This window comes from Cinclus cinclus, chromosome 1 (assembly GCF_963662255.1).
Source record: "Cinclus cinclus chromosome 1, bCinCin1.1, whole genome shotgun sequence".
Lineage (NCBI taxonomy): Eukaryota > Metazoa > Chordata > Aves > Passeriformes > Cinclidae > Cinclus > Cinclus cinclus.
In genome coordinates, this window is record NC_085046.1 from 36,221,036 (window position 1) to 36,234,669 (window position 13,634).

The 13,634-nt window shown below is 35.3% G+C and overlaps 1 protein-coding gene across 1 annotated transcript in view; it reads left to right on the plus strand.

Annotated features, from left to right (window-relative positions):
• KCNH8 (potassium voltage-gated channel subfamily H member 8) overlaps positions 1-13,634 on the plus strand; it is a 174,186-nt gene that overhangs the window by 56,475 nt on the left and 104,077 nt on the right. Inside the window, exon 2 of the mRNA XM_062496214.1 lies at positions 131-364. Coding sequence (XP_062352198.1) covers positions 131-364 — 234 coding nt within the window. The remainder of the gene's footprint in view (positions 1-130; positions 365-13,634) is intronic.

The window sequence follows — 13,634 nt, forward strand, 5'->3', positions numbered from 1 at the left end:
GCAGGCAGTTGGGACTTTCCTTTCAAATGTCTGTCCACTTGTGTCTTATTGTGACGCTAAAGAAAATACTATCTCAAATGCTGTAGAATTTAGGCTTTAATTCATGCTTTACTTTTGTGTTCTTCTGCAGATAGTAACTTCATCCTTGCAAATGCTCAGGTGGCTAAGGGATTCCCCATTGTTTACTGCTCTGATGGCTTCTGTGAGCTGGCTGGATTTGCACGGACTGAAGTCATGCAGAAGAGCTGCAGCTGTAAATTTTTACTTGGTGCTGAAACAAATGAGCAGATGATTCTTCAAATTGAGAAATCGTTGGAGGAAAAGATAGAATTTAAAGGAGAAATCATGTTCTATAAGAAGAATGGTAAGTCTTTCTCTCCTGTTCTGTTAGTCATAAAGAATGAAACAGCATAAATTAATATAATATATAATGTTCATTTCTAAGAAATAATTTGGTGTGTCTATCATCAAGCCTATAAGAATAGATTTGAATAATCACTCTAGGGTACACATTGAGACCATGTTTGTATTGGTGTTATTGATTTTATATAAATATGTTACAAATTTACATAGAAGAAAATCAGGGTACTAAACTTCACTGTGACACTGTTATTTGCAGTCAGTATGACACTGTTTTTTCTGCTTTTTCTTATATTGAAGTTTTTACCTCTTATTGCTGAAGCAGTAATGAAAATATTCATATTCACCACAAGATAAGCTACATAAATTCTCTAATGCCATCAGTAAAATGCTTGGATACGAATGAGCCAAGTGATTTCTTCTCAATAGCGGCTATACATAAACACAATAATAATGATGATTTTCAAAAAGTGAAAAATGCATGTTCAAGTATGTATTGTCACATAAAGAAAATTTCCAGGCAATAAGCAACCCCATAGATTACAGGAAATTTCAAGTTGCACGACCAAAGCTTTGACTCCTGTGGCAAAGCATTTATAAGGACAATTTCATAGTCAAGATGCATGAGGCACAGAAGACAGCAGCCCATGATGCACATTTCCCAGCTTCTTCCATTTATATCAGGCTCCTTCAGTGTACTTATTTCATGTATTCCTATCGTCACATTCATGTGATCTTCAAACAGGTCACACTAAGTTTGAGATTAATGACAGGATTTCAACCAGGGTAACAGGAGCTGAATGATCCATTGACCCAGTGGAACCATGTGTGTTTGCATCACTTTGTCTTTTATTATATTGCTAGACTATATAGGCATATGCCTAGACCATGTTTTTCTCATAGGTTTTATCTTCTGTCTTTATTAATGAATCATTTTCCTTTCAAATAGTATTACTGTTGTTATATGCTTTAAAAAGTTATTTTCTAAAAGTGATAACTGGATAATGGCAACAAAGTGGTTTGGAATGTTAGGATAAGGAAAAAGAAGAATGCTCCTTAGTTGACTCGTGTTCATGATTGCTACTCTTCATAGCATAAAAGTTTGAAGTCAATCTGGAAGATTCTGGTAAATGCTTCCTGATCTTGACTTTTTGTGGAGACTTGGGAGTGTGTGAGGGTGTTTGTTTTTGCTTTTTATGTACATAAGAGAAGAGATTCACACAGTTTCTTGAAAGTTTCAGGAAGGTTATTCAAATAAAGTAGTTTAAAACATGTCTGAATATAGAGGAAAAATTGTTTTAAACCAGAAGGATAAGAGCTGCTTTTTTTCCAGTATTCTATTGTGATAACTGGGCATGGTAAGAAGATATTTCAAGGTATTTAAATTAAAGAAATAAAGCTAAGAAATTAATTTCATTGTCTTTGTCCTGAATGATAAATTGTGATTCCTTTACCTTATGAAGGGGTGCTTCAAAACCATAACAGATATGAATTAATACAGGCAGAAAGAGATTTCAGGTCAATTATCAGAGAAGTAGCTGAATCACAGATAAACAGAGAAATTGTTGAGGCTAAAAGAATTCCCTGTAGCCATCCTACATGCATCCCTCTGTATAATTTGTCTGGAAGCCTCCTCAATACATTTTCTGAATAGGAATAAATTTCCCCTGCCCATTATATTTTTTATTTCCATGTATCTCTGTACCACTGGGAAACAGAAATGAATAAGTATTAAAATAACACGAGAGTTTCTTGTATAAAAGCAAAATTCATCTTAAAAACAATCTTGGCTCTTCAACAGAACTGCGAAGTGCAGGTTCCAAATTTGGCAAGTCAGCCATTTTAGCTAAATGTTTTGGCATTTGGGTTGGGTTTGGGGCTTTTTTTCAGAGGAAAAAAAAAAAGAACTTCTGAAGCTGTTAAGCTTATTCAACTTTGTCTTTGTCCAGAAAAAGATTTTAAAAATATTTTAAGACATAAAAACTTTGGGAATAATGTCCCTGAAATGATTGTATGGATACAGTCCAGTATATCCAATATGGAAAATCATTGTTATTTGGGCTGGTATAATGCCTGGAACATAGGTTATTGGAAGACAAGTAGCTAGCAATGTCTAGTTATCACAAGTCCACATTTCAATGTCCTGTTAGGGCTTTATGGTGTCAGAGGGGAACCCCTATCTGGCTTTAGTCTTCTATTTAGCACAGCCTTGCTTTGTAGGCTTAAATACAGGACCAGACAAGCACTTCCATGCCCCAGGGGCTATTCTGAGCTCACAGAATAGACTGATGTTCCTCAGAATGCTTATTGAAATCTTAATAGTTAGTACAACGTTATGATAAAAAATTACTTTTTGGGAAATGGATGTATGAATACAATAACTCTTGATTTGTTCTTCTGGATTTGGTCTAAAATGCAGATCATATGTGTCCTGTTACTGAACCTCCATCTGTTCCTTAATTGTCACATTTTTCAATATTTTAAATTGGATTTAAACTTATTTCAAAGCTTATTCAGTTTTCATCATTAAACTAGACTGTTTTTTCTAAACAAATAGGTTTTATCTGAATTTATTAAGCTGAATATAGACCTTTCATGGCTATTTAACTATCACTAAAGAATTCACATTGCACCTTTGCTCAATAATTATTACTTAAAGGAATGATTACTATAACTAAAGCAACCCCAGCAATCCACATGCAGCTTCATGGAAATTTCAGTGCCCTGAGATGATACTGCAGCAAGAGTGGTGTACAAGGAATTGGGTAGGAATCTGAGTAAATTATCTGTCTGGATTATCTGTCTGTGTTGGATGAACTGCAGAATTTCATTGCCTTTATCATTTGGGTCTGGATTTCAAGAGGAGAATGATCTTAAGCTGTTGTGCTCTGACCAGTCCTTCTGAGATCACTAGAAGTGGATAAGAACATTTTTCTGTAAGTGTTCTCGTCTGGGAGTTGTAATGTATTCTTAGAATAGGATAAACTGGTTGTAACTCCTCATCCTGAACATTTTCTGCCATGCTAGTAACAGAGCACTATTAGAACCATGGCAGTAGATACAGCAGCTTCAGACTGAGATGTCTTTTGAAAATTCAACTCAAAATATAATTTTCATCATAGATTCAGTATTTATTTTTGTTCCTCAGTTAGTTTCTTGCTTTTTATTTGACAGAGCTATGTTAGTTTCTTGAAGACAGTCAGAAAAGGAGAATATTAAAAGACAAGGAATTTTATGATTGTTGCCTTCTTCAGAAAGTTTTGAAATTATATTGCTTAGGGGCTGATTTTTAAACTTTTTTTCCCTGTTACTATTTCTACATTTTCTTTAAAACATCTGCAACAAATTAAGTTGTCAATTATGATAATAGAAATGCAAATTAACCTTTCGGAATTCAAGTGAGTTGTGAGAAAAACGCTCACTCCTGGATCTCTTTAGAACAATCTAAAAGCAGCTGGGCACTATGCTGAGGAACTATATTTAAATAAACCCTTCTTTTTCTCCCTGCCAGAACTCTTCTGAAATTTGTCAATAGCAAGTACAGGTAGTTAAATGAGGTTTTCACATTTCCACAAACTGAAGTACAGTTAAGCAGCTGTGTGGATTTTTTTTTCCTTTTCTGTTACAGCCTCAAATATTGCTACAATAAACCCTATGATCAGTGACTTAGTCCAGTCTAAGATCTCCATCTTCAGTTGCTGAGAAGGTCACACCTTTGGTCCCTTATGACCCACCAGATTTATTTACTTTTTCTCAAAATTAGGTTCGTAGCATTTGAAAGGAGGTCTGTGCTTATGCACAACCTTTTAAAACATGCAGGAGTTCCACAGCCTTCCTTCATTGAAAGGAAATTAACCTCTTTCTGTGTATGTATAAGTTGTGTGAAACACAATGTAATCAGCAGTGGCCACTTGTGATTTTTGGACATTTGAGAGACTCCACTGTGGTGACCCTCATAGCTGTGCACCCCAGAAAAAAGGGCTGTTTGCACAAGCCTTTGGGCATAGTTAAAAATCCCCACTGTAAGGCAACTGGAGCAAGTGGGTGTTGCTGGGGATACCTTTACAAGGTGCCTTAGGACTTGGGTGCAAGCAGAGTTGGCTTTATCTGTGACAGTTAACCAGGACTCAAGGGACACTTTGTTATCTTCTATGTGTACACTGATTTAAGCACTTTCCAGGTTATATCTTACATGTACCTTGTAGCTCTTGGTCGTTAAAGGTTTGGTTAAGTAAATTGTAAGGTCAGAAAGATATGATGTATTTAATTTCTGTATTGTATTTAATTTCATTAAATTATATTTACATTATAATTATTATTTTATATATATTATATATTATTATTTAGGTTGTAACAATTATATAAATATTTATTTAATTGTATTAATTTACTGTATTTAATTTCTGTATTGTATTTTATTTCTTCCTTTATTACAAGTCAGTAAAATTAAATCAAGGTGTTTTATCTCTTCACATCACTGCATGAGAATACGTGCTTTGGTAAGGCTGTATCCATATCTAGAAGGTCAGGATTAAGGTATTGTTTCAGATGGGCAGAATATGAGTAGAGGAAGGGTGAAAGTCAGACCTTTTTACTGAGCTACTGGATTCATCAGGCAAAAGGCTTGAAGTCTGGGTGTAACAGTGCTCTCACATGAGCAGCAATGGCAGCCACAGGTAAATGAAATGAGGCTCAGGCCATGAGACATCATCCATTGCCTCTGCCATGTTTGTGGTTGAACAACATGGCTAGACAATAGCAAAGGCTACACAATATCATTCATATTTAACGCATTCCTGGTCTTAAGAAAACAGAAAAGCTTTTTTTAGACAAAGAGTTCAACGTTATTTAAAATTACAGAATAATTAATTAATTATGAAGAAGTTGAGGGGAAATTAACTTCTTTTAAAATGAAAGAAAATTGGATTTTCCTCAAGCTTCTCTACAGAAAGTATTTTTCTCTTTGCAGATATGGTATCTGTTCTTCTCAACAAGAAGTTTAAACACATGCTTTGAATGGCTGTCCAAAAATATCTTATAGCATTTTGAAACTTGGAAGATGTATGGTACCAGTTTAACATTAATTGGCTGCCTTCTTTAACAATCTCCTGAAATCCATCATGTCTTTTGGAAATTGAGTCCAGCAGTAAGAAAAGAGGCATTTATTAGAATTTTCTGACTGTAAAAAAAAAATAATTCTCTAGAGACCTCAATTTTCTTGTGACTATTTTCTTTTATTTTGTAGTGACAATTTTCTACTTGCTGAAGTAGAGAAAGACCCTTGACAAGTTGCTTGACAGATCAGTTTGTAGCAATGTGGCCTCACTGCTGCTTCACTGGTTCTCTGCCTTAGAAACATCATCTAAAAATTAGAAACCTGAAAAGCTTTTGTGTTAGGCTTGCTCACATTTGCTAAATTATAGTACAAAATGTAGGAGGAGGGAAATTAAAAAAGCAAGCAACGCTGAAAGATTAATCTGAAGGTAATATCTAATTGCAATTACCTGAGCCATAAAATTTTTTTTTAAATTTATAAATTTTTTTCTTCTTTCTTTTTCTCTTTTCTTTTTTCTTTTCTTTTTTCTTGTTTTTGGGGTTTTTATTCTTTTCTTTTTTTCTGTTTTCTTGTTCTTTTTCATTTCCCCCTTTCATAGAACACATTAACCATTAGGAAATTTCACTGATTTTTGGGAAGTCTTTTTCTTTAAAAAGCAGTATAGACTATAGACAGAAGACAGGTCCTTATTTTCTTCTGTTTCATAGAAGAGAGAATTTTTGTATCCTTTTCTCTCCAAACCCTTCATTTGCTTGACCCATGGCTTCTGATGAAAGGTAATGTGTGCCTCTGAAATGCTTTGATGTTTTAGAGACAGTCCCAGCTTCTGCAGAAGAAGAGGAAGACGGAGCAGGTTTGTGCTCCTCTGTAGTGCCCTGCCTTAAACTCTACAGAGGCCTGAAGTTGTCAGCAAAAACCTGAAAGAAGACAAGACGAAGGGATGAGTTTCAGTTAGAAGGATAAAAAATAAGGCAGTAAAATCCTCCATGTGCAATGTGATCTAAACCATTTGAGATCTTTTTCTAGAATTCAATGAGACATCAACAAGACTGCAGCTTAATGACAGTGCTGATACTTTGCTTTGATGGCATTCGCAGTGATATTGGTTAATAGATTCTTTCAGTAGCAACATGATGTATTAAAAGCATAATTCACTGAGAAAAGACTTGTTCTTCTAGAACCACACTGATACATAAATAAATCTGTGTGAAATTTTCCTGTTACTTTTTATATTGCTACAACTTGATGCCCTTCACTGCTAACAGATGAAATTAGTGTTTCCACACAGCAGGCACCCTGGGTTTCCAGCTGCACCTGGTATGAATGGCTGTTGGTACTGCTGGAAACTCTTTTTTTTTTTTTTTTAGTTTTTAAAGACAGTTCATTGTACTACTTTTTATACATCCATTTTTAGTAAGAGATATTGGTATTTATTTTGCAGGATTCTCATAAGACATCAGACTAGTCACCCTTCTATTCAAATTTTTCTCACAATTTTATGGCTTCAGAAAATTGCCTGTTATTGTCTGCTGCCTTTTATTTTTATGAGATTTAAATCAAGCTTTGGGTAAAAGCAGACTTGGGTGCCTGTGCTTCACCATGAGTTAGGCTGTTCTTTGCATAAAGAAAGTTCAAAGTATCATTTCTCCAGATGCCCATATGCCTCTCTTCTGCCAACATATCCTTATTTTGTCCCTGGTCCCTAAATCCATGTTCTGGATTATGATGCAGACTATTTGTCACCTCCTGTGCTGTCCACCACAGTGGATTCCTGCTTTAGCACCATAGTGTTTTGGAAGGAGGTTCATTTTAGCATTATCTACTGAGCCCTCTCACTGATTTGGGTAGGGAATTGCAAAAGCAGTTTGTTTTTGTAGAGCAGGTAAATAACTAAAAGGTTAAAACCTGCTGCTTTCCAACTGGTGGGGTTGTTTTTTTAAATTTGTTTTTATTTTTTATTTATTTTTATTTGTTTCATTGGACAGGCACAGAGACTGTTTACACCATGTTCTCACTTGGTCTGAAGTGGTGAATTGGGAAGATTAATCCTCTCTACCGTGTTATGTAATTGCTCAGTGTGTGTTTCAAAACCCTTCTATACCAAAATCCTCCAACATGACCGGATAGAATTCTCAGTTCAGATGCATGACTCAAGTTCATCTCAGGTCCCAGTTTTAGCCTCCTCCTTCCAGAAAGGTCTCACGGACTGCAGATGAAGTACAGGTTCAAGTTCTTCAATCATGGCCTCAACAGAAGATCTGTAAACTTGCTGAAGACTTCTGAATAACATTAACAGATAAAACAAGGGCTATAGACAAGGATTATAGAGCAAAATATTCTCTGACCTAACCCTGTGGGAAAAGCAGTGAAAAAGAAATAGATCTGTTTCTAAAATGTAACTTTTTAATGTAAGTGGATGAGTAACCAGCAGAATCCCCTTTTTCTCTGAGTCATGTCTTTAGAAAACTTTATGGATAAGCATGAGGTTGCAGCCAGCTTCTCTTCCAGTGCTGCGAGATCTCCCATTCTGCAGACTCCAGGCCTTCACTTTCTAGGGGCTGCCACTGCCAGAGACACCAGTGTAAGAGTCACAAAAATATTTTGCAGATATTTTAGGCTATATAATTATAATTTCTTTTTGAAATGGAAAACATGAAATTTTTCTTTATAGGTGTAGTTGTCTCTTTGGAGATTGCTGGGGTTTTTGTTTACAATAAATTTCACATCATCTTTGAAGTTTCTCTTTTCAGATGATAAAACAATGAGATTAAAAGCAAAAGAATGTGATTTGAAAACCTAGCTATGTTTAGATGAATGTGTGCTTTAACTCCTTCAGATTTGAAAATATAAAAAATAATTTCAAAATAAAGACTTTTTGTTCATATATATATATATACAAATATATATGCAAATATATATTCTGACATATATATCAGAGAGCATCCTGTTTAAAAAAATTTCTTGCCTTCTTTTCTGAACTGCAACCCTCAGTAAGCAGAGAAATCATATTTACTGCTGTGATTAGATCTACGTGTTAACTCTGAAAGTCCAAAAGTAATAAGGACCATAGGTTATAAACATAGCTTTAACAATAAATTTCAAAAATACAGTAATCAATGGAAAACAAATTTGGCTTATTTGGAAATTGCTTGACTGAAAGCAATGAAGTAATGATTAAACTTATCAGGAAGGATTGAGCCTGATTATTTCTGAACCAGTCTGTATAAAGAGTGGAAGAAACTGTATTTTGTTTTGTTTTCTGTTCCTTTGGTTTGGTTTGATTGTGTTAATTTGCATTTTAGCAATAGATATTGTGTACTTGTTTATATAAATAGATTGTATCAATTAGTACTTTCCCAGGAGTTAGTTGATAAATGCTGAATGCCTTGTACTAATATAACTGACAAATTATCATTGGAGGGGGAGGGAAAGTAAGTTGCAGACTGATCATGTTTATGAGTCTGCCCTGAAGCTTTGTGCATTTAAACAAAATGCGTCTCACTGACTTAACTGAGTTTTTAGATAATCCAGTGTGTTTTGCTAATTGTCATAACTACAGCCCAGTAAATGTACTACATCAGGGAAGTACTTATCTCCCCAAATGTCGATTTCTTTTCTAATCTGGATGAAGATAGGAGAAGGAAATTAGGGCAGACAAAACGAAAGTGGTATGCTTAAGGATAATGTATCTCACATGGCATTAAAAGGCATTGCTTAGCTCTGCTTTTGTTCAAGGAAGACTCAGGATAACCAGAGGATTTTGAAATGGTTTCATTAAGTAGGGAAAATAGTACAAGGAGAGACCAGATAGCTAAGTAAACAAAGCTGAAATGTAGATGGAGCTCATAAACTGGTTTGCATTAAACATTCACTGCAGACTGTACTAGCTGTTGCATACAGAGACTGTTCCACTAAGGCTGGAAAGGACATTCACTCAAACTAGGAGTTGCCATAACACCCACAGTCTGTGTCCAAAAAAGTGACAAACAGAAACTTTGGGGTTGTGAATTAAGTTTCTCTCTTCTTAACATTGACACTTTGCAGGAGAGGCAAGGATAGGAGATTGCTGTGTTAAAAAGGATCTTCTCTTAGGGCATCTTTTCCCTCTTTTCATCTCTCCATCCTGGCAGTGATGGCAGAGAAAGTTAGACATGCTGGACAGTATGGCATATGGCATATGAGGCACTGGATTGCCTGGCAGCAGAAGGAACAGAGCATAGGTTAAAGCTGGACACAGAAAAGGCTGGTAAGACATGGAGGGATGGATTTGTGTGTCTCTGATGAGATGTAATAGATTTGAATAATTGCACATGGTATTCCATAGGGTATATAGAGGATTGGAGAGCTATTTTTAACAAGTTTTAACACAACTCCACAGGATTAATAACTCCCTGTTTATTCATACTGAAATACAATTTTTGCTTTGTTATTAAAGTATCTTACTATCATCTTTCAAATTCTTGGGGCACAACCATATTCTGCTTTGAGATGCAAATAAATTTTGGAATGGATTCATTTTGGATGCGTTAATGGATTACAAATCCATTTTGGAATAGATTCACATAGACTATTAAAACTTGTAAGGAGACTTATTTCCAGGATACAAGCATGACCTGATGGTCACACAGAAGTAGGGGAAACAAGCTCCTAAATCTTCTTTACCACTCATATGAAAATATTAACACAACCACCTGTTCCCATATAGGTGAGTTTCATCATATCCCATGTGAGATCTTAGTTTTGCAATTTTTTCTGACCAAAGAATGTAACTAGGTTGTAGCAGACAAGCTGGTACCTGCAATAGCAGAATTCAAGAAAAATAAATTATAGATATTGTTAATTTATAAATTTGATTTTTACAGAGATTATGGAGAAGAATGAGCTGGTAATTTGCTTAAAGCAGCATAATTTTTGGATTAGCTCTATTGATCATGGTCAAAGTTATGATATTTGCAAAGCAGATAGTACTTGAATTTATGGCTATAGTTTGCTTGCAACTCCTTTCCTTTCCAGTTCAGTCCAGTTGCAATTTTTTAAGCATTGTTTTCTTTGCACTTTGCTCTCCTCAACAAAATGTTGACATCTTGCCAAAACCACATAACATTCAAAATTATGTGTTATCAGTGAGGCTGGGAATTTTTGGGTATTCTGATGAAAGAGAGAGTTTGGTTTCCTCAAAGTCTTTGGCATCCTGTTCTGTTGGTCTTGAAGTGCACACTTTCTGTGCTGGAAAAGTGGAAATGATCAGGCTGAAACATTCTCTGTTATGATGCATTCAGCAGCAGGTTTAGCTTGCTAATAATTAGTAACCACCGAGGAGACACTGTTGAAATGTTGAGGATTTAGCACCAATGTTTTTAACAAGTTATTACAGATATTTACATGAAAATATTTTTATCTTTGTCTTCTACATAAATCACTGGAAACAGGTGATGTGTTTTAATAGTTTTCTTTAAGGATTGATTTGCATCTCCCTACAGAATATTTAGTTTGTTAAGTCACCTACTTAAACAAAAATAAATATTTCAGGTTTATGATGGCTTGTGAAGCCTAATTCTGCCCTCTTACACATATATATAAGTATTCCTTGAAGAGCTATTCTTTTGTGCAACAAGACTTTTATATCTAGCATGCAAACCATTTGAACTTTCTTTCTTCAGATACTTGGGCTCTTAGTCTAGGAATCATTACATTTGGTTAATTTGATATGTTACAAGCTTCACAAGAAATCTTGATCCCTCTTCTTTGTTCCACAAAGTGGAGATAGAGCACAGAAATTCATGTGTTTCTTATTTCTGGCCCCTCAGTGGTGAAAGGGACAGTATAAACTGGATCGGTGTCCCTCTGGAGAGCAGTGTGGCAAGAAAAGCCCTGAGGAATTGGAGGTCTGGAAGTGGGTACAACCACACAAGTCAAAAAGTAAAAGGAAGCCTTAAGCTTTTCTTCCTGGACAAAATTATTCCCAGACTGTTAAGAGCAAAAGGAAGCCACAGCTTGGCATGAGGAACATTAATTCCAAGTGCTTCTTAGATAATGTATGGCTAAAAACCTATTAAATAAAATTTTAACAAGATGGGTGCAGTTTATTTATTTTGTTAAAAAATCACGTAAACTTTGTAGACCATCACCCCACGTCATATCTCTATTATGAAACCTTTGCAATACTCAAATATCCACTAAAGATATTTCCATTCTGAGTATTTTATTTGGCTCAGAATGGGGTGGGCATGACTACAGATTACCTGTTATCATACGGTGAGTGCACACAGCTCATCAACAGAGCTAATGGTCCTGGTCTGTCCCATGGTTTAAGCAGGACTTATTTTCTAGTGAAAAGAGTGTTTGGTTTTGAAGGCTTCTGGCATTCTAATGGCAGGGTTTTGTATAAAATCTCCCTTTTAAATGCTGTGGTCTGTTGACCCTTGTTTTGATTGCAGTCTGGGAAGAGATTTCTAGCTGTCAAAATGAGGAAAGGTAGAAAGGGTGGTTGAGAGAGTGACCATAAAGCACTCTTTTTTTTTTGTATATATAAAAGGTGGACTATAGCCAAATTGCCTTGTGATAAGATTATGCTTCATTTGGTTTCTTTTCTCCTTCTCTGTGATGTGCTTATATAAGCCTTGAGGATATTAAAATATATTTTGACCCTTCACTTCATAATGCAAGAGAAAGATTAGACTCTTTCTCCAAGAGTGGTGGCTTGAAGCAATAAAAAGAGTCTGTATATAAATAAACCTCCAAAAGAAATTTCTTTGATAGACAACTCTTGACAATACAGAAAACCTTTGTATGCACCATCTGAAGCAGGGAAGGAATTTCTGTCTCACAGATGACTGCATTCAAAATAACCATAACAAAATAGGGCACTACTTTTTTTGATGAGGAGAAAGTTCTGCTTTTGGTTTATAGAATTATGTGATGATGGCTTTCAGTAAAAGCTACGTAACAGATTGCATTGTAGTTTATTTTTCCAAGAATGCTCTGCAATAGTGAAGGAGAGAGCTCTTCTTTTCTTGACAGAATACAACCTTATATTGACCTAGTCCTGACCTAAAACAGATCATTTCACCACGTCCATAAACAACTTCATATTCATTTTCTCCTTTCAGAGAAAAAGCAGAAAAACAAACAAAATGAAAACACCCCCCTCCCCCACCCCCCACCAAACCAACCACCTCAGATTCAGAGCTCTGAAAGTTTCAGTGTATAAATACAGCCAGGACTGACAGCCCCCCACACAAGGCATTAGCCTGAAACTCTTCAGGAGAGAAGTAGCCTGTGCATGTATTGGATGTGTGTTTCCTTTAGTGGCACACACCATATTTTATGCGTTTCCTTTGCTTACTCAAAATATTTTCTGATATATTTACAGAGAAGGGGAATGAGAAAAGAAAATGAAAGAAATTATGATTGGGAGAAACTAAATGATGACAGGACATGGAACAATTTCAGTGACCAGTGTTCAGTGACAAATGTTCACTTGTAAAGAATTCAAATGCACGTTGATTACACAAAAGCCAATGCATTAAACCATTAAATATTAAGTCATTTTGTCTCTAAAGATTAACCATGTTGTAATAACTCCATTAAACCTACAAATCTATCATTTCAGAAAATATTACTGTAACTGAGTTAGGTTTGTTTGAAATGGCAGATGTCTGCAACTTTCTTTCAGGCCTTAATGGCTAATGTGCATATGTGTGTGTGTGTGTGTGTGTGTGTGTGTTTATGTGTGCAGAAAAGATATATAATAATTGAAAAGAGTTAAGATATGCTTCCATCTCTGGAAGAGATAGAAGCATTTTCTTAAAAGACCATTGGCCCTCTTGGTGGTGTTTAAAAGGAGTTGAGAGAGATTTTTTGCCCACTGAAACTATTGCTAGAATGCAACCAAGTAGAAAGTAATTTTGCCAGTAGGATTTTGGCAAGTTTAGAAGTTATGATGGTATTTTGTAAAGATTTATATCTCTATTTTTAAGCAGTAAATTTTCTTAATGCTTCTCTTTGAATGGACCACTTCAGATTGGGAGAGTGATGACTCTCTGAAACATTTCTGACAGTAACACTACTGAGCTGTTTTTCCCAGAATTTTTAATAGAGTCAAATCTGTAAAAAAAAAAAAAAAAAAAAAAAAAAAAAGGAAGGGAGAATCAAAGTGGGAGAAAGAACAATAGAAATGTCTTACTTCTGATTCTTATGTGTTTTACCTTCTTTCAAA